This window comes from Rhododendron vialii, chromosome 3a (genome assembly GCF_030253575.1).
Source record: "Rhododendron vialii isolate Sample 1 chromosome 3a, ASM3025357v1".
NCBI lineage: Eukaryota > Viridiplantae > Streptophyta > Magnoliopsida > Ericales > Ericaceae > Rhododendron > Rhododendron vialii.
In genome coordinates this window covers 900,985-923,173 of record NC_080559.1, presented here as the reverse complement: position 1 = coordinate 923,173, position 22,189 = coordinate 900,985, and the positions used below count along the sequence as shown (strand labels likewise).

General features: G+C 41.1%; 1 protein-coding gene across 1 annotated transcript; it reads right to left on the bottom strand.

Annotated features, from left to right (window-relative positions):
* Positions 1-30: 30 nt before the first annotated feature.
* Positions 31-21,955, bottom strand: LOC131320759 (early nodule-specific protein 2-like). The gene is made up of 21 exons (XM_058351607.1): positions 21,867-21,955; positions 20,462-20,526; positions 20,209-20,307; positions 19,003-19,119; positions 17,573-17,671; positions 15,576-15,692; positions 13,672-13,774; positions 11,781-11,875; positions 9,872-9,970; positions 7,982-8,080; positions 3,700-3,773; positions 3,398-3,467; positions 2,390-2,442; positions 2,226-2,283; positions 2,086-2,137; positions 1,401-1,449; positions 1,237-1,294; positions 1,093-1,147; positions 564-612; positions 411-462; positions 31-295 (listed from the first exon to the last, which is right to left on the bottom strand). Exons 2-21 carry the CDS (start codon positions 20,492-20,494, stop codon positions 191-193), a joined length of 1,536 nt encoding a protein of 511 aa, XP_058207590.1. The 5' UTR covers positions 20,495-20,526; positions 21,867-21,955; the 3' UTR covers positions 31-190.
* Positions 21,956-22,189: the final 234 nt, after the last annotated feature.

Genomic DNA, 22,189 nt, shown 5'->3' with positions numbered 1-22,189 from the left:
ATGCTCTGAAGGATCTTAGTAAGTATCCCAGCTCAAAGCTCAATGAGTAGAAAACTAGAGCAGATGAAGTTTGTACATTGGTGTAGTGCCAGTGCTAAAACGCAGAAGGAAACCCGGTACTTCCTGAAGTTACTAGAACTGGGCTTGAAGCTAACCCAGACACCGTTGAAAAGATGGGAGTAAACCGAAGTTACAGCAGCAGATGAGTATTCGGTACCGGTGAAAAGATGGAGAATGATTCTTCAGGAGAAGAGACCTTGATACTTGCCGCTTGTGTCCCTTGGTTAGCTTCTCTCTAAGGTTGTTCACGAGCCAAATGTTAACAGGCACACGAACATGAGACCAAAACGAGCAACAGAAGAGATTTTTCAAATGGGGAAGATGAGTCAGTTGTGGTACGAAGTACGAACCTCCTTAGGAATGCTCCAATGAGATGTGTTTGTACGCATATTGAAGTAGTACCTACAAAAGCAAATTCCAATTCCCATTAAAGTTCAAGACAAAGACTCAAGCTTCATATTTCAGATGAAAAAAATAGAACAAGGAATATAGTTATAACACACTTTTTACCATCCGGAGCACAGAATTCCGCCCACTCAGTAGATGCATCAGCTCTCTGTTGAAGTAACAGAAACATGTCTTAACAGATTTCAAAATCTTAAACAGTGCCCATCCATCCATATGGGATGAACAACAAACTAAAATTTTCTATTTTCCTCGCACGGTCAAACATGGCTTTCATCTAGCAATGAGAGCCTCAGATAGTCCAATATCAGCCATAATCATACTTAGGCAAGAGGGGGTTGAAAAAAATCACACGAGAGAATTCTTCAACAAAAGTGGTTCAAGGAAAGGAAGCCTAGGGGAAATCATTGGTTCCAAGTCCTCCCACAAACAGGATCATCTATCTCATCAGGAACCACCAAAACAAGATTTTGTTGAATATGGATGGTCATCAATACAGAAACTGGCCAACACCAAACCAGCTTCAAGAACATAATAGAAGCTCCTTCGCTGCATAACTAACAAAGTCCTAGTTATATTTTCTAACCGAAGTTACAGATGATTGTTCAGCAGAAGAGACATTGATACTTGCCACTTGCGCCCATAGGTTAGCTTCTCTAAAAGCAGCTTGTTCACGAGCCTCCTGTTAACAGGCACGCGACCATGAGACCACAAAACAAGCAATAGAAAAGATTTTCCAAATGGGGAAGATGAGTCAGTTGTGCTACGAACCTTTAACACCTCAGGAATGTCCCATTCAGAATTTTTTGTAACCAGATTGCTGTAGTACCTACCAAAGCAAATCCCAATTCCCTTTAAAGTTCAAGACAAAGATTCAAGTCTCATATTTCAGATGAAAAAATTTGTGATCAACAAGGAATATAGTTATAACACACTTTTGACCATCCTGAGTTATAAATTCCCTCCACGCAGTAGATGCATCAGCTCTCTGTTGAAGTAACAGAAATATGTCAATAACAAAAACCAAACTACCTTGAGTCCTTACAGGTTTACTGTGGAGAGATCACTTCAATGGAGAAAAGTGCAAGACGTGATTAAAATTATTTGAAGCTCGAATTCATACATAAGGATCAAATAAAGGAAGGTGCTTCCTTTCCTGTCACACCCACACAAGAGAGGATGAAATCTAATGTTTTTAGGCTGCATATAATAGCACAACATGAATGAACAACAAACTTAAATTTTCTATTTTCCTCGCATAGTCAAACATGAATTTCATCTAGCATGAGAACCTCTCTATTTGAATCGAAAGATAGCCCAATATCAGCCATAATCACACTTGGGCAAGAGGGGGTTGAAAAAAATCACATGAGACAATTCTTCAGCAAAAATTGTTCAAGGAGAGGAAGCCTAGGGGAAATCATTGGTTCCAAGTCCTCCCACAAACAGGATCATCTATCTCATCAGGAACCACCAAAACAAGATTTTGTTGAATACGGATGGTCATCAATACAGAAACTGGCCAACACAAAACAGCTTCAAGAACATAATAGAAGCTCCTTCGCTGCATAACTAACAAAGTCCTAGTCATATTTTGTTCAGCAGAAGAGACATCGATACTTGCCGCTTGCGCCCGTAGGTAAGCTTCTCTCTCAGCTTGTTCATGAGCTGCCTGTTAACAGGCACGCGACCATGAGACCACAGAACGAGCAACAGAAAAGATTTTTCAAATGGGAAAGATGAGTCAATGTGCTACAAACCTTTAACTCCTCAGGAATGCGCCATTGAGAATTTCTTGTAACCAGATTGAAGTAGTACCTACCCAAGCAAATCCCAATTCCCATTAAAGTTCAAGACAAAGATTCAAGTTTCATATTTCAGATGAAAAAATTTGTGATCAACAAGGAATACAGTCATAACACACTTTTGACCATCCAGAGTTATCAATTCCCTCCACACAGTTGATGCATCAGCTCTCTGTTGAACAGAAATATACCAATTATCCATGTACAACATAAACCCCATAGTGCAAGGACAAACAAGGAAAGAAAAATTACACCAGTGAACTAGCGCAACAAACTAGAGAAAAGGAGGGGGGAAAGACGAAAAGAAAAAAGCAAGCAACCATCAACTTAACAGACATAACCGGTGCATGTAACCCGAAATAAAAGAGGATACGAAAAAAGAAACACCCTGATTTCTCTTCGCAATTATAGATTGAGGGAGAGAAAGACCTTGGCTTGGCTGCTGCTCAGTTTGACTGTGATCTACGATTGGCCCCCCGAAACCAATGAAACTAGGTCAGCTGCTTGATTTTTAATCCGTCAAACAAACTTTCTTCTTGAACTGCCTTTCGTAATAATAGGTGTTGCACCCTAAGGGCTTGTTGCTTATTGTTATTTGGAAGGGGGGCGTAGCCCTTTGTCTTCCAAATCATTCATTGCCCGAGAGTACAGCCCAAAAGAGAGAGATAGAAATTGTAAGACTAATAGTGCTACTGGATTATGGGGGAAAGATGGTTTGGTGGATGCTACAGCTATGGATAGTGGCTTCTTTTTTATGTTTGCGCCAGTGAAAGAAGGAATTATGTTCGTCTAAATTGCAATAATCAGCAACCAATTCAACATGGCAATTTCCCAACAACTAAAGTAAAATGTAAATAGCAAATTGTTGCTATTTACATTTGCCATGACATCCACAGACCAGTGGAAGACATGCAAAGAAAATGATAATCCCATGAAACAATGTTGCCCAGTCTATGGTTTTGATAAATAACTTCATCAATTAAATATGGCTACAACTGCCAACATCCATAAGAGGAACAAACTTCGACAAACGGTAAGGCAATTTGAAAGCATGCTTCTCAGATAAGATAAGATGACATTAAAAACTGAGACTTCACAGAACTCAACAAGAAAGTAACATGGCACACCTCAATTGGGTTCATTAATTCCAAAGGCTTCTCCCTAGTAGACTGTGATGTTTTCTTGTTGCGATAATATCTGAACAGGTATGCACAGACAAAGTATTATCAGCAAACAAAGTTTAAAGAAGTTTCATGACCAAAAAAGAAATCATGGAATCTAATAGGTAACAAGCACACCCCAGAAAAAGAAAAGAGTGACATTCTGAAATTCACCATTTTCCACGCATGCATAGGAAATGAAATGAAGTAATATACAATTGCAGTGCCATAGAGTTGTAATTCACAACTGCCCCACGATAAAATCTCACCTAGGCTGCTCATTGATTTTATACTCTTGCCAATCAGATGAGGATTGTTGAGCACCACTAGGAACATTTACAGCCTGGAATTCCACCAAGTCGAAAACACAAAGCTTAACAAGTCAGTTACCACAAAACAGTAGCCAAAATTATGAATGTCGAAAGATTTTTATTATAGACAAGGTCATCTGATTACTGTTAAGATTGGCAACAGAAACCTGGTTTCTAAAGATCTTTGAAGGATCATAGACCCAGCTATGTGCGGTCTGACTTGAGAAATATCAATTTTAACATCCCTATTATTTACTGAAGCTCGAACATAAACAGGGGAAAGAAATGACTTCCTATATAGAGGTCTGATGTCATAAACTATTTCACCCTTTTTAGACATGCAACACAAAATAATGTTGACGTCATGAATTAAGGGGGAGAATGAAGAAACCACAGTGGACTACTTTAGTGCAGCATCATAAGGCTCACAAACACACCTACATACTCCCTCTATTCCTAAATGGTAATCCACCATGAAAATACGTGCAATTTTTGAACCAAAATATTAATTTGATGTCAAGAAATTTAAAAAAATTGTGCACTGAAGTACCTTACATTTTGGTTCAAAAATTGCACGTGTTTTCATGGTGGACTACCATTTAGGAACAGAGGAAGTATCTTTAAAGCTGAATGATTCGTGTTCACACAACTTGGCATACCTGACAGAAAAATGTTCCAGATTGAGAGTTCCAAGGTTTAATTGCGGGAAGGAAAAAAAGCTATGGGGAAATTTAATTCAAACATGCATTAGGAAAGAATCCACAGAACACGCCATACAGACTGTTAACTTCATAATTCTGCAGAGGTATACCGGAAGCACATTACAAAATTAGAAAATCTAAAAGGAGGCTTACAAAGTTGAGCATATCATAATCAAAGGTCATATGTGGCATCTCAGACCGTGCTATTTTATATCAAAAATATCTGGAGATTACATATATGTAAGGTTATGAAGCTTGTTTTCCACTCCGATGATGATGAGTCATCAAGTGAAGCTCTTTGGAAATGTGTTCATTTAAATTAACTTTGTCATTTTATTTCTTTCCCCTCACATTATCTGATTTGTCATTACCACAGTATGAGAATCAAGTGTCTCTCTCACGGGTGGAAATCAGCCCCAATAATATTGGTGGCTAATCCCATTCATACTGGAATTTTAAAAAGTGTATATTACACCCAACCCTAGATCAGATCCATAACCAGGGCCCTTAGAATTTTCCCCGAGAGAAATTACCATCACCCCTAACATTGCTAATCGCACACCATACAGAATGTTAACTTCTCAATTCGACAGAGAGGTATACAGGAACCAAATCACCAACATAGTGAACATTCTGTGATTTTTCTGGTCCCATATCGAACGGGTTCAACGCAAATTGGCAAAAAATAGTTTAATATTTTTCCAGCGCCGTCACAGTATCATGTTTCCATTTTATGCATGGGAAACATAAATCTGTTATGAATTATATATTTGAATCGCAAATAAGATAAATTCAATAACTAAAAAGCGTAACATTTATTTATCTTTGCTATCTAATAAAATTTACCTTATTATTTCCTCTTAAATCTCTCTCTCTCTCAAAATAAAAAATATATATCAAAAGTCTAGAAAATTAGGATTGGGAGTTTGGAGGCTAGGGAGGCACAAACACATATGCTTAGTATATAGTAGTATAGATTTGTCATCAAGTGACGCTCTTTCGAAGTGTGTTCACTTAAACTCACTCCATCGTGTTCTTTCATTCCCCTCACATTTTCTTGTTCATCGTACCAATGTCGCCGAAGAATCGAGTGTACTTTTACTTATGTGAAAATCAGCCCCAAAAATATTATGGCTTATCTCTCTTACTTAGGTCGCCCCAACATTGGTAATCGCACTGCACTTTCCAGTTAAGTAACACCATTCAATGAAGGCTAAAATTACCCGACAGCCATAATACTTTACCCTTAGTTTGTTTCTGTCACAGAATCCTTCACTGCCACATCCTACCTGCCCCTTCCCCACCTCTCTGTGTGTCCCTCAGCCGTCACTTCTCATGCATAACACTAATACAAATCGAAAATGACTCACAAAATTTGGTGGTTCATAACTTCATATTGGGCAACAAAGTAGGATTTTGCATCTTATTATTGGTGCATGTGTACTTATGATGTTCCGAATTTCAAGAACTGTGCTAGTTAAAATAGAGGTAGCAGTGATGGTGGTTTGAAAAGGGGAAGAGATGATGGATGATGGGAGCATGAGAGAGAGAGAGAGAGAGTGAGAGAGATTTGTGAGTGCAAGGGAGAAGAGGAGACAGTGGCTACGGCGGTTGACCAAGAGAAGAGGAGGCAATAGCTGTGGCCATCATAGCACTTGACTGAGGCAGTTAAGAGTCCACAACGGCGGCAGGCTGCTGTGGTCACTGACCAGCACACTCTTGGAGGTGGGCAGTGGTTTCCGTGGTTGCCATGGGAGGGAATGTGTGCAAGAGCGTGGTTCTTTTAGTTTACCAATTACGGGGGCATTGCAGATTCTGGAGTTTAGGGCCAACGAGACAGTAGTGGGGAAGGGGAGGGGAGGGGAGTGACACAAAAAGGTGGATGAGCAAGTGTAGGCGACGGCAGGCCATGCTCCTGGGCCAGTAGAAAGCGATTTGCAGTCGTGAGGGGAAGAAGTTGAAGAGATGAGTACCCAAAATAGGCAAAAGCAGCTCCATTCCCCTTTGGTATTCTTGTGTCATGATACTTCCCATACTTCCCATTCTTTCCAAGTTCCAATCAATCACCCCACATACATACATACTACTAGACTAGGGGTGTTATTTGGTCGGTTCGGTTCGAGGTGGATTTGCCGGAAACCGATCAGGTTCGGGGTATATAAGTCCAGGACCGATCCCGACCGGTATTAATTTCAGTTCGGTTTGGGGTGGGTTTAGGGAGTTCGGTCCACCCCGAAATGGACCTGTTGGGCCGTTTGGACATATATGCATGCTTATAACCAACAATTTCAAAGAAAGGCTGTAATATGTATAGATTAGAGAGGGAGGGAAAGGGGAAATGTGAGAAGCTCGGTAAGCAGATCTGTCGACAGGAATAAATGACAAGCGGCCAGTAAATTAACCAGAAATTGCGCGCGCGCACACAGAGAGAGAGAGAGAGAGAGAGAGAGAGAGAGAGAGAGAGAGTAGATATGAGGGCGGCGGCAGAATGGAGAATGAAATCTCCTTACCGATGCGGTGGCGGAATGGAGATTGTGGAGGCGAGAACGGAGCTGGTGGAGGAAGGCGGCGTTCGTGGTGGGGGCGGTGGAGGCAGCGTACATGGTGGGGGCGGCGAGGCCGCAAGGCAGTGAAGATCGTGGAGGACTGGAGGTTAGACAGAAGGGAGAGAACTGAGGGAAGAGAAGGGAATGGCTGCGCAGTCTGGACTCTGGAGTGGGGAGAGTAAAAGATAGGGTAGGGATTGAGAGTGGATGGTGTAGATTAAAACACCAAATTGATTGATGGTCAAAATTAAAATGATTTATAAAAATATATAATATGTGTATATACAGTCATTTTCAAATAAGGAGGTCCTTATTTTAGTTAAAATAAAGACCTCCCCATTTCTCCCATTTTCCGTTCCAATTTTGATAATTCGAACCGCTCAATGTGTTCAGAACATGATTTTAAGGGTACCCGCGTGAAATCGGCAAAAAAAATGACCGGGAAGGGCTTCGTCCGAGCAGTTTTTATTTAAACCGTTTAATAAAAAATAAACAAAAACTGCTCGGATGAAGCCCTTTCCGGTCTTTTTTTTTTGCTGATTTCTCACGAGTACCCTTAAAATCACGTTCTGAACACATTGAGCGGCTCGGATCATCGAAATTCGATCAGGAAAGGGAGGTCCTTAATTTATTAAGTTAAGGTGGTCCTTAGGAGAAGGGGACTCTGTGTGTGTGTATATATATATATAATTCGGTCGGTTCGGTCCGCATTCGGTTCGGCCCACCCCGAACCACCAAAAACGCCCCAGGACCGACCGAAGACCGAACCGATTGGTCAATTTTTTCGCTCTTTTTTGATCCGGTCGGGATCGTAACAGCCCTATACCAAACAACGTTCATTCAATACAGTAGCAAGAACTAGTACGCAAACTCCCCCTCGCTCTTAAAGCCAATTAAAAGCATGACTGCACTTTTTTGTTTACCCCATGACTTGTTTCTAAATTTTGGTCTGAACTCTAGTCAATAATGTGGCCAAAAGAAGATGGTACTTACTGTATATGAGTGTGGCTGAGAATATTGCAGTGGTTGACTTTGATTAGGAGGGACCCAGACATGAGAAGCTGAAGATGTAGGCGTAGACGGCTGCCCTTGCTACGTTGGCATCATAGACCGAAACAGGAGCAAAGATAAATATAAATCTTTAGATGGCTAATCATAAAGTAGAACAACAAAGTTTTAGCTCAAGAACAAAAGACAAAAAGAAAGAGTTAACATCAATTAAGATTGTCAGAACCTAAGCATAATTAAAATCGTTGAACCAAAAAGAGACAAGGGATGTGCTACTGACCTACATGACCTCACAAACCACCCAAAACTTAAAAACCAAATCCGGGGGGCAAGGATGACTCCCTTATAACATGGAACTGATGGTTTTGTGATGATGAAAATAAATATTTGTGATCCTTACAGTTCTTTTTAGGGTATCCTAATTTAACCCCGAAAATAAGTATCGTAACAAGTTTTATCCCCATGTGCTGTAATTGACCCTTTCATGTCTCCATCTGTGTCTAACTAGTCCTCTAGGAAGCAAAGTTGTTGGTTTTGAGCTTTTAGCTTTTGTATTGTACCCACGTCAAAAAATCCCCACCCTCAGAAAATACCATCTGCAGTTAACACATGTGTCGTCAACATGTCCCCGTGTGTCATTGCATAAAAACTTTAATAAAGTACTCCCTCCGTTCCATATTGCTTAGTCGGTATTTGGAATCCAACTTTTTAAGGAGACATGCATTCCTTAAAAAGTTTGGCAACATTTCCAAGATTAGCTACTATTGCTGTCATTAAAAGCTACTTCTAATCATTTATGAATCGTAGTTGTGGAAATTTACACCCTTTGTAGTTTGATTTTTCAAAAAGGACAAGCATTTTGAAAAAACTCAAAATGGAATACAAGACGAGCAATATGGGCGGAGGCAGTGATTGGATGCGCTGGCACGTGCATCACGTGACGATAGTCTTTTACTCTAACCAGAAAGTACAAATAGGGTAATGAGTTTACGAATTCTAACGTTCCTAGTGGTATTTCAGGTTACGTTCCAACATATTGGTTCATATTGGGCAACAAAGTAGGATTTTGCATCTTATTATTGGTGCATGTGTACTTATGATGTTCCGAATTTCAAGTACTGTGCTAGTAAAAATAGAGGTAGCAGTTATAGTGGTTCGGAAACGGGAAGAGATGATGGATGACGGGAGCATGAGAGAGAGAGAGAGAGATTTGTGAGTACAAGGGAAAAGAGGAGATAATGGCTACGGCGGTTGACCAAGAGAAGAGGAGGCAACAGCTGTGGCCATCATAGCACTTGACTGAGGCAGTTAAGGGTCCACGATGGTGGCAGGTTGCTGTGGTCACTGACCGGCACACTCTTGGAGGTGGGCAGTGGTTCAGGGGTTGCCGTAGGTGGAAAAACGTGTAGAGAATGGTTCTTTTAGTCTACCAATTACACGGGATTAGAAGATTCTGGGGTTTAGGACCTACGGGACAGTATTGGGGAAGGGGAGGGGAGTGACACAAAAAGGTGGAGGACCAAGTGTTGGCGACAGCAGGCCATGCTGCTGGGCCAGTGGAAAGCGATTTGCAGTAGAGAGGTGAAGAAGTTGAAGAGACGGGAACCCAAAACAGGCAAAAGCAGCTCCATTCCCCTTTGGTATTCTCGCGTCATGATACTTCCCATTCTTTCCAAAGTTCCAATTAATCACCCCACATAACTACCACCAGACAACGTTCATGCAATACAGTAGCAAGAACTAGTACACAAACTCACCCTCGCTCTTAAAGCCAATTAAAAGCTTGACTGCACTTTTTTGTTTACCCCATGACTTGTTTCTAAATTTTGGTATGAATTCTAGTGAATAATGTGGCCATAATAAGATGGTACTTACTGTATATGAGTGTGGCTGAGAATATTGCAGTGGTTGACTTTGATTAGGAGGGATCCAGACATGAGAAGCTGAAGATGTAGGCGTAGACGGCTGCCCTTGCTGCGTTGGCATCATAGACCGAAACAAGAGCAAAGATAAATATAAATCTTTAGTGGCTAATCATAAAGTAGAACAACAAAGTTTTAATTCAAGAACAAAAGACAAAAAGAAAGAGTTAACATCAATTAAGATCGTCAGAACCTAAGCATAATTAAAATCGTTCAACCAAAAAGTGACAACGAATGTGCTACCGATCTACATGACCTCACAAACCACCCAAAACTCAACAACCAAATCCGGGGGGCAAGGATGACTCCCTGATAACATGGAAACGATAGTTTTGCCAGGATGAAAATAAATATTTGTGATCCTTACAATTCTTTTAAGGGTATCAAAATCTAACCCCGAAAATAAGTATCGTAACAAGTTTTATCGCCATGTGCTTTAATTGACCCTTGCATGTGTCCATCGGTGTCTAACTAGTCCTATAGGAAGCAAAGTTGTTGGTTTCGAGCTTTTAGCTTTTGTATTGAACCCAAGTCGAAAAATCCCCACCCAAAGAAAATACCGTCTGCAGTTAACACACATGTGGTCGACATTTCCCCGTGTGGCTTCGCTTAAAATATTTAATAAAATACTCCCTCCATCGCATATTGCTTAGTCGGTATAGGGAATCCAACTTTTTAAGGAGACATGCATTCTTTACAAAGGTTGGCTACATTTCCAAGATTACCACCTATTGCCTTAAATGCTACTTCTAATCATTTATGAATGGTAGTTGTGGAAATTTACACCCTTTGTAGTTTGATTTTTCAAAAAGGACAAGCATTTTGAAACAACTCAAAATGGAATACAAGACGAGCAATATGGGACAGAAGGAGTGATTGGATGCGCTGGCACCACGTGTATCACGTGCCGATAGTCTTTTACTCTAACCAGAAAGTACAAATAGAGTAATGAGTTTACGAATTATAACCTTCCTAGTGGTATTTCAGTTTATGTTCCAACATATTGTTTTATATTGGGCAACAAAGTAGGATTTTGCATATTATTATTGGTGCATGGGTACTTATGATGTTCCAAATTTCAAGTACTGTGCGAGTAAAAATAGAGGTAGCAGTGATGGTGGTTCGGAAAGGGGAAGAGATGATGGATGAAGGAAGCATGAGAGAGAGACAGAGACAGAGAGAAAGATTTGTGAGTGAAAGGGAGAAGAGGAGACAGTGACCATGGCGGCTGACCAAGAGAAGAGGAGGCAACAGCTGTGGCCATCGTAGCACTTGATTGAGGCAGTTAAGAGTCCACAACGGCGGCAGTCTGCTCTGGTCACTGACCGGCACACTATTAGAGGTGGGCAGTGGTTTCCGTGGTTGCCATGGGAGGGAACGCGTGCAGAGCTTGGTTCTTTTAGTTTACCAATCACGGGGGGTTAGCAGATTTTGGGGTTTAGGGCCTACGGGACAGTAGTGGAAAAGGGAAGAGGAGAGGAGGGGAGTGACACAAAAAGGTGGAGGAGCAAGTGTTGACAACGGCAGGCCATGCTGCTGGGCCAGTGGCAAGCAATTTGCAGTCACGAGGGGAAGAAGTTAAAGAGATGGGTACCCAATACAGGCAAAAGCAGCTCCATTCCCCTTTGGTATTCTCGTGTCATGATACTTCCCATTCTTTCCAAGTTCCAATCACTCACCCCAGATACCTACCACCAGACAACGTTCATTCAATACATCAGCAAGAACAAGAATGCAAACTCCCCCTCACTCTTAAAGCCAATTAAAAGCATGACTGCACTTTTTTGTCTACCCCATGACTTGTTTCTAAATTTCGGTCTGAATTCTAGAAAATAATGTGGCCAAAAGAAGATGGTACTTACTGTATATGAGTGTGGGTGAGAATATTGCAGTGGTTGACTTTGATTAGGAGGGATCCAGACATGAGAAGCTGAAGATGTAGGCGTAGATGGCTGCCCTTGCGGCGTTGGCATCATAGACCGAAACAGGAGCAAAGATAAATATAAATCTTTAGGAGGCTAATCATAAAGTAGAACAACAAAGTTGTTGGTCAAGAACAAAAGACTCAAAGAAAGAGTTAACATCAAATAAGATCGTCAGAACCTAAGCGTAATTAAAATCGTTCACCCCCAAAAGAAACAAGCGATGTGCTACTAATCTACATGACCTCACAAACTTCCCAAAACTCAACAACCAAATCCGGGGGGGATGACTCCCTGATAACAGGGAAATGATGGTTCTACCAGGATGAAAATAAATATTTTTGATCCTTACAGTTCTTTTTAGGGTATCCTGAATTAACACCGAAAATAAGTATCCTAACAAGTTTTATCCCCATGTGCTGTAATTGACCCTTGGATGTCTCCATCTGTGTCTAATTAGTCCTCTAGGAAGCAAAGTTGTTGGTTTCGAGCTTTTAGCTTTTGTAGTGTACCCACGTCAAAAAATCCCCACCCTCAGAAAATAACGTCTGCAGTTAACACACGTGTCGTCAACATGTCCCCGTGTGTCATCGCTTAAAAACTTTAATAGAGTACTCCCTCCGTCCCGTATTGTTTAGTCGGTATTTGGAATCCAACTTTTTAAGGAGACATGCATTCCTTAAAAAGTTTGGCCACATTTCCAAGATTACCTACTATTGCCATCATTAAAAGCAACTTCTAATCATTATTGAATGGTAGTGGTGGAAAGTTACACCCTTTGTAGTTTGATTTTTCAAAAAGGACAAGCATTTTGAAACAACTCAAAATGGAATACAAGACGAGCAATATGGGCGGAGGCATTGATTGGATGCGCGGGCAACACGTGCATCATGTGACAATAGTCTTTTACTCTAACGAGAAAGTACAAATAGGGTAATGAGTTTACGAATTCTAACGTTGCTAGTGGTATTTCAGTTTACGTTCTAACATATTGGTTCATATTGGGCAACAAAGTAGGATTTTGCATATTATTATTGGTGCATGGGTACTTATGATGTTCCGAATTTCAAGTATTGTGCTAGTAAAAATAGAGGTAGCAGTTATAGTGGTTCGGAAACGGGAAGAGATGATGGATGACGGGAGCATGAGAGAGAGAGAGATTTGTGAGTACAAGGGAGAAGAGGAGACAGTGGCTACAGCGGTTGACCAAGAGAAGAGGAGGCAACAGTTGTGGCCATCATAGCACTTGACTGAGGCGGTTAAGAGTCCACAACGGCGGCAGGCTGTTGTGGTCACTGACCGGCACACTCTTGGAGGTGGGCAGTGGTTTCCGGGGTTGCCGTGGGAGGGAACGTGTGGAGAGCGTGGTTCTTTTAGTCTACCAATTACAGGGGGTTAGCAAATTCTGGGGTTTAAGGCCAACGGGACAGTAGTAGGGAAGGGAAAGGGAGGGGAGGGGAGGGACACAAAGGTGGAGGAGCAAGTGTTGGCGACGGCAGGCCATGCTGCTGGGCCAGTGGCAAGCAATTTGCAGTCGCGAGGTGAAGAAGTTGAAGAGACAGGTACTCAAAACAGGCAAAAGCAGCTCCATTCCCCTTTGGTATTCTCGCGTCATGATACTTCCCATTCTTTCCAAAGTTCCAATCAATCACCCCACATAACTACCACCAGACAACGTTCATTCAATAAAGTAGCAAGAACTAGTACGCAAACTCACTCTCGCTCTTAAACCCAATTAAAAGCATGACTGCACTTTTTTGTTTACCCCATGACTTGTTTCTAGATTTTGGTATGAATTCTAGTCAATAATGTGGCCATAATAAGATGGTACTTACTGTATACGAGTGTCGCTGAGAATATTGCAGTGGTTGACTTTGATTAGGAGGGATCCAGACATGAGAAGCTGAAGATGTAGGCATAGACGGCTGCGGTTGCTGCATTGGCATCATAGAAAGAAACAGGAGCAAAGACAAATATAAATCTTCAGGAGGCTAATCATAAAGTAAAACAACAAAGTTGTAGCTCAAGAAAAACAGACTCAAAGAAAGAGATAACATAAAGTAATATCGTCAGAACCTAAGCATAACCAAAATCGTTCAACCAAAAAGAGACAAAGGATGTGCTACCGATCAACATGACTTCACAAACCACCCAAAACTCAACAACCAAATCCGGGGGGCAATGATGACTCCCTGATAACATGGAAACGATGGTTTACCAGGATGAAAATAAATATTTGTGATCCTTACAGTTCTTTTTAGGGTATCCTAATTTAACCCCGAAAATAAGTATCGTAACATGTTTTATCGCCATGTGCTGTAATTGACCCTTGCATGTGTCCATCGGTGTCTAACTAGTCCTATAGGAAGCAAAGTTGTTGGTTTCGAGCTTTTAGCTTTTGTATTGAACCCACGTCGAAAAATCCCCACCCTAAGAAAATACCATCTGCAGTTAACTCACGTGTGGTCGACATGTCCCCATGTGTCTTCACTTAAAATATTTAATAAAATATTCCCTTCGTCCCATATTGCGTAGTCAGTATTGGGAATCCAAACTTTGAAGGAGACATTCATTCCTTAAAAAGGTTGGCTACATTTCCAAGATTACCACCTATTGCCATCATTAAAAGCTACTTCTAATCATTTATGAATGGTAGTTGTGAAAATTTACACCCTTTGAAGTTTGATTTTTCAAAAAGGACAAGCATTTTGAAACAACTCAAAATGGAATACAAGACGAGCAATATGGGACGGAGGGAGTGATTGGATGCGCTGGCAACACGTGTATCACGTGCCGATAGTCTTTTACTCTAACCAGAAAGTACAAATAGAGTAATGAGTTTACCAATTCTAACCTTCCTAGTGTTATTTCAGTTTATGTTCCAACATATTGGTTCATATTGGGCAACAAAGTAGGATTTTGCATATTATTATTGGTGCATGCGTACTTATGATGTTCCAAATTTCAAGTACTGTGCTAGTAAAAATAGAGGTAGCAGTGATGGTGGTTCGGAAAGGGGAAGAGATGATGGATGATGGGAGCATGAGAGAGAGAGAAAGATTTGTGAGTGAAAGGGAGAAGAGGAGACAGTGGCTACGGTGGTTGACCAAGAGAAGAGGAGGCAACAGCTGCGGCCATCATAGCATTTGCTGAGGCAGTTAAGAGTCCACAACGGCGGCAGTCTGCTGTGGTCACTGACCGGCACACTATTGGAGGTGGGCAGTGGTTTCCGTGGTTCCCATGGGAGGGAACGTGTAAAGAGCGTGGTTCTTTTAGCTTACCAATTACGGAGGGTTCACAAATTCTGGGGTTTAGGGCCTACGGGACAGTAGTGGGGAAGGGAAGAGTAGAGGAGGGGAGTGACACAAAAAGGTGGAGGAGCAAGTGTTGACGACGGTAAGCCATGTTGCTGGGCCAGTGGTAAGCGATTTGCAGTCGTGAGGGGAAGAAGTTGAAGAGATGGGTACCCAAAACAGGCAAAAGTAGCTCCATTCCCCTTTGGTATTCTCGTGTCATGATACTTCCCATTCTTTCCAAGTTCCAATCACTCACCCCAGATACCTACCACCAGACAACGTTCATTCAATACATTAGCAAGAACAAGTATGCAATCTCCCCCTCGCTCTTAAAGCCCATTAAAAGTATGACTGCACTTTTTTGTCTACCCCATGACTTGTTTCTAAATTTTGGTTTGAATTCTAGACAATAATGTTGCCAAAAGAATATGGTACTTACTGTATATGAGTGTGGCTGAGAATATTGCAGTCGTTGAATTTGATTAGGAGGGATCCAGACATGAGAAGCTGAAGATGTAGGTGTAGACGGCTGCCCTTGCTGCATTGGCATCATAGACTGAAACAGGAGCAAAGATAAATATAAATCTTTAGGAGGCTAATCATAAAGTAGAACAACAAAGTTGAAGGTCAAGAACAAAAGACTCAAAGAAAGAGTTGACATAAATTAAGATCGTGAGAACCTATGCATAATTAAAATCGTTCAACCAAAAAGAGACAAAGGATGTGCTACTGATTTACATGACCTCACAAACCACCCAAAACTCAACAAGCAAATCCGGGGGGCAAGGATGACTCCCTGATAACATGGAAACGATGGTTTTACCAGATGAAAATAAATATTTGTGATACTTACATTTCTTTTAATGGTATCCTAATTTAACCCCGAAAATAAGTATCGTAACAAGTTTTATCACCATGTGCTGTAATTGACCCTTGCATGTCTCCATCCGTGTCTAAGTAGTCCTCAAGGAAGCAAAGTTGTTGGTTTCGAGCTTTTAGCTTTTGTATTGTACCCGCGTCAAAAAATCCCCACCCTAAGAAAATACCGTCTGCAGTAAACACAAGTGTCATCGATATGTCCCCGTGTCTCATCGGATCCATCCCATATTGCTTAGTTGGTTTTGGGAATCCAACTTTTTAAGGAGACATGCATTTCATAAAAAATTTGGCTACATTTCCAAGTTACCTCCTATTGCCGTCATTAAAAGCTACTTCTAATCATTTATGAATGGTAGTTGTGGAAATTTACACCCTTTGTAGTTTGATTTTTCAAAAAGGACAAGCATTTTGAAACAAGTCAAAATGGAATACAAGACGAGCAATATGGGATAGAGGGAGTGATTGGATGCGCTTGCAAAATGTGCATCACAAGACGATAGTCTTTTACTCTAACCCGAAAGTACAAATAGAGTAATGAGTTTACAAATTCTAACCTTCCTAGTGGTATTTCAGTTTATGTTCCAACATAATGGTTCATATTGGGCAACAAAGTAGGATTTCGCATATTATTATTGGTGCATGTGTACTTATGATGTTCCGAGTTTCAAGTACTGTGCTAGTAAAAATAGAGGTGGCAGCAATGGTGGTTCGGAGAGGGGAAGAGATGATGGATGACAGGAGCATGAAAGGCAAAGTGAAAGATTTGTGAGTGCAAGGGAGAAGAGAAGACAGTGGCTACAGAAGTTGACCAAGAGAAGAGGAGGCAACAGCTGTTGCCATCATAGCACTTGACTGAGGCAGTTAAGAGTCCACAACGGTGGCAGGCGGCTTTGGTCACTGACCGGCACACTCATGGAGGTCGGCAGTGGTTTCCGTGGTGGCCATGGGAGGGAACTCCATTACAGATTCCTAGTCCTAAAACAATGGGTTGCCCCAAAAACATAAAAACACATAATAAAAACCAGTTAACAAATATAAAAGACTAATAAATGTAGATTGGAGGGCCAAAATATGTATATTTTGGCATTTATCAGGAACGTGTGCAGAGCGTTGTTCTTTTAGTTTACCAATTACGGGGGGTTAGCAGATTCTGGGGTTTAAGGCCTATGGGACAGTAGTGGGGAAGGAAATGGGAGGGGAGGGGAGGGACACAGAAAGGTGGAGGAGCAAGTGTTGGCGATGACAGGCGATTTGCAGGCGCAAGGGGAAGAAGTTGAAGAGATGGGGACCCAAAACAGGCAAAAGCAACTTCATTCCCCTTTGGTATTCTCGTGTCATGATACTTCCCATTCTTTCCAAGTTCCAATCAATCACCCCACAAACCTACCAAGAGACAACGTTCATTCAATACAGTAGCAAGAACTAGTACACAAACTCTCCCTTGCTCTTAAAGCCAAGTAAAAGCATGACTGCACTTTTTTGTTTACCCATTGACTTGTTTCTAAATTTTGGTCTGAATTCTAGTCAATAATGTGGCCAAAAGAAGATGGTACTTACTGTATATGAGTGTGGCTGAGAATATTGCAGTGGTTGACTTTGATTAGGAGGGATCCAGACATGAGAAGCTGAAGATGTAGGCGTAGAAGGCTGCCCTTGCTGCGTTGGCATCATAGACCGAAACAGGATAAAAGATAAATATATATCTTTAGGAGGCTAATCATAAAGTAGAACAACAAAGTTGTAGCTCAAGAACAAAAGACTCAAAGAAAGAGTTAACATAAATTAAGATCGTGAGAACCTAAGCATAACTAAAATCGTTCAACCAAAAAGAGACAAGGGATGTGCTACCGATCTACATGACCTCACTAACCACCCAAAACTCAACAACCAAATCCGGGGGGCAAGGATGACTCCTTATTAACATGGAAACGATGGTTTTACCAGGATGAAAATAAATATTTGGGATCCTTACAGTTCTTTTAAGGGTATCCTAATTTAACCCCAAAAATAAGTAATGTAACAAGTTTTATCGCCATGTGCATTAATTGACCCTTGCATGTCTCCATCCGTGTCTAACTAGTCCTTTAGGAAGCACGTGCATCACATGACGATAGTCTTTACTCTAACCAGAAAGTACAAATAGAGTAATGAGTTTACGAATTCTAACCTTCCCAGTGGTATTTCAGTTTATGTTCCAACATAACGATTCATATTGGGCAACAAAGTAGGATTTTGCATCTTATTATTCGTGCATGTGTACTTATGATGTTCCGAATTTCAAGTACTCTGCTAGTAAAAATAGAGGTAGCAGTGATGTTGGTTCGGAAAGGGGAAGAGATGATGGATGACGGGAGCAAGAGAGAGAGACAGAGAGAGATTTGTGAGTGCAAGGGAGAATGGGAGACAGTGGCTACAGCGGTTGACCAAGAGAAGAGGAGGCAACAGCTGTGGCCATCATAGCACTTGACTGAGGCAGTTAAGAGTCCACAACGGCGGCAGGCTGCTGTGGTCGCTGACCGGCACGCTCTTGGAGGTGGGCAGTGGTTTCTGTGGTTGACATGGGAGGGAATGCGTGCAGAGCCTGGTTCTTTTAGTTTACCAATTACGGGGGGTTAGGAGATTCTTGGGTTTGGGGCCTACGGGACAGTAGTGGGGAAGGAAAGGGGAGGGGAGAGGAGTGACACAAAAAGGTGGAGGAGCAAGTGTTGGCGACGGAAGGCCATGCTATTGGGCCAGTGGCAATCGATTTGCAGTCGCGAGGGTAAGAAGTTGAAGAGATGGGTACCCAAAACAGTCAAAAGCAGCTCCATTCCCCTTTGGTATTCTTTTGTCATGATACTTCCCATTCTTTCCAAGTACGCAAACTCCCCCTCGCTCTTAAAGCCAATTAAAAGCATGACTGCACTTTTTTGTCTACCCCATGACTTGTTTCTAAATTTTGGTCTGAATTCTAATCAATAATGTGGCCAAAAGAAGATGGTACTTACTGTATATGAGTGTGGCTGAGAATATTGCAGTGGTTGACTTTGATTAGGAGGGATCCAGACATGAGAAGCTGAAGATGTAGGCATAGACGGCTGCCCTTGCTGCGTTGGCATCATAGACTGAAACAGGAGCAAAGATAAATATAAATCTTTAGGTGGCTAATCATAAAGTAGAACAACAAAGTTTTAGCTCAAGAACAAAAGACAAAAAGAAAGAGTTGACATCAATTAAGATCGTCAGAACCTAAGCATAATTAAAATCGTTTAACCAAAAAGAGACAAGGGATGTGCTACTGATCTACATGACCTCACAAACCACCCAAAACTCAACAACCAAATCCGGGGGGCAAGGATGACTCCCTGATAACATGGAACTGATGGTTTTGTGATGATGAAAATAAATATTTGTGATCCTTATAGTTCTTTTTAGGGTATCCTAATTTAACCCCGAAAATAAGTATCGTAACAAGTTTTATCCCCATGTGCTGTAATTGACCCTTTCATGTCTCCATCTGTGTCTAACTAGTCCTCTAGGAAGCAAAGTTGTTGGTTTCGAGCTTTTAGCTTTTGTATTGTACCCACGTCGAAAAATCCCCAACCTAAGAAAATACCGTCTGTAGTTAACACACATGTCGTTGACATGTCCCCGTGTGTCATTGTTTAAAAACTTTAATAAAGTACTCCCTCCGTCCCATATTGTTTAGTCGGTATTGGGAATCCAACTTTTTAAGGAGACATGCATTCCTTAAAAAGTTTGGCAACATTTCCAAGATTACCTCCTATTGCCGTCATTAAAAGCTACTTCTAATCAATTATGAATGGTAGTTTTGGAAATTTACACCCTTTGTAGTTTGATTTTTCAAAAAGGACAAGCAATTTGAAACAAGTCAAAATGGAATACAAGATGAGCAATATGGGACGGAGGGAGTGATTGGATGCGCTGGCAAGCAACATGTTCATCACGTGATGATAGTCTTTTACTCTAACCAGAAAGTACAAATAGGGTAATGAATTTACGAATTCTAACGTTCCTAGTGGTATTTCAGTTTATGTTCTAACATTCCTAGTGCGCTTCCAGGAAGAGGGACACCTCTAGAGACATTCTTATTATTACCCCCAAGGGGTTGTGAACTTCTGAAGACTTGGCCTCCTTGGACTGGAGGTGGAGAGCTTACGCCGAAGAGACCACACAACATTCGGAATGCTAACCTGTTCTTGTTGAGTCAACAACCACTGACGGATTTCTTCTGGTGCTTCATCATAGTCAAATGCTTCTCGAAAGTCTCGTTGAACATTTACGGTCGCATCCTAGAAAATAGAAAAACCAACGCGCTTACAGATATGGATGATTATTTGGGTGCGTCAGTGAAGCGCCGAACTTCACCAACACTTCATAGATTAACAAAAAAAGCCAAGTTCAATGGTATTCATAGTGAACAAAAGAATCATAGGGAAGTATGACCTGGGAACCAGAAGACTGAGGATTATTGTCCATCCTTGCACATAAGCTGCTAGAACTATGTGAGACTGCAAAAGAACAATCACCTTTGGTAACACATAATCAAATAATAGATAACCTAAAATATCGCACTTTCCAGTAAGGCAAACACGTAAATTTAAACTATGGAAAATTGTTTGAACTTGTATGTGAAGTGTACTAATGAGGAAAAATTCATTCACATAAATAAATATACATAACAAGAACCCTCTCCTCAAATCCCAAATGTGCACATGCATAACCACATACATCCCCAAATACCAATTCAATTTGTGCCTTGACATAGATTTTACCATTTCAGTAATCTTCAGCTCTTAACAGAATCAATGATCGAAGATGGTTTTGCTTTGACCGGTAATAGACATAGCTTTGATCTTATATGGATTATGAGCTGGAACAATGCAGCTATGCTTAGTCTTTTATGCGCTATTGTGTCTAAGCAAAAATGTACATGGGTTAAAACTACAAATATGTCAACAAATCTTTCCTCTACCTAGTCGGACGTCACGAACTCTTCACATAAGGATATCGCCACACCTTTTACCAAATGTATTATTTGGTATGGCTCTTCTACCTTTTTTTGGCATAACAATTGGCACCAAGTTGGGCCTCAACTGACCACTGGAATCACATTGCAGTGAACTGTGGAATTTCCATAGAAGCAAAGGTCTCATGTATGATCTACAACAATGTTCGGACTTGGCCTTTCTGCTCTCTCCCCGCTTATCCAGTTCAACCTCAGTTTTCTACTCAAGACTGTAATCTGGACCATTTCTCTCTCCTCTAAGAACCAAGTTTGTTCCACTCGAAATCCATTAGGATCCAACACCTCTGATGCTTTTTTTTTTATAACTCAGGTGTCTGAGTCAACTTATGCGCACCTTAACTAATCCGCTCACCTTAACTAATCCGGAGCCCAATCCCACCGCGCACTTGCCTATAAACTCCATATTTGGGGGTAATTACTATTTAATAACCCCATGTCTTTATGCAATCTTCGAGATCAAAATATAGACTACCTGTTCTTAGATTGTTCTTTCTGTGCTCGGGTTTGGTCTCATGTTTCTAAGCTTTGTTGCATCCCTATACTTGGGCTCGTTCAAAGTTCATTGGGAAGTCTTTTCCTAATGTCCTAAAAAGCACTTAATTATTGGCGCCATGATTTAGTCGCTTTCGCAGGGAAGGAAAAATTTGTGCCTTAAGACTTCCTCCTCTGTTATCGATCGAGATTTATGATCTCTTCCATTTGCTTTGTGCCGATGTGCGTAAGCATCCCATTAAAAAACAGCAAACCCTAACTGCGTAGAAACGGATAGAGGAAGACGAACGCACGCATGCGCGCGGGCGCGCGAGAGAGAGAGAGAGAGACCTGCTCTATTCACGATTTGGGCGGTTAGCTGATTACACAGAAAACCCTCGAGAGTATGAAGCCAGGAAAGAAATGCTGTACTTGGTTTGGTATTTGAGAAGTTTTTTGAAAAATAATAGGGTTAATAAGTAAAGAGATAGAGAAAAAAATGTTCGTAGAAGAAATTAGGGAGAATTTAAGAGGAATTTTTTAAAATTTTTGAAAAAGAAAGATAACCAGGCAAAGTAAAAAAAAATTTCCTCTCTTTCCTTTTTTCCCATTTTCTTTCTTAATTTTTTCCCCTCCTTCTTTCTTTCTTCCCACAATTTCCCAACTGAGGGAAA

Bases quoted from the DNA above. Each gene is read 5' to 3' on its own strand.
- LOC131320759 (XM_058351607.1), bottom strand. From the start codon at position 20,494: ATGGACAATAATCCTCAGTCTTCTGGTTCCCAG. The intron at 1,148-1,236 runs GTTCGTAGCACA...GCCTGTTAACAG, and splicing joins ACATTCCTGAGGTGTTAAAG to GAGGCTCGTGAACAAGCTGC. The intron at 296-410 runs GTTCGTACTTCG...GAACAACCTTAG, and splicing joins ATTGGAGCATTCCTAAGGAG to AGAGAAGCTAACCAAGGGAC.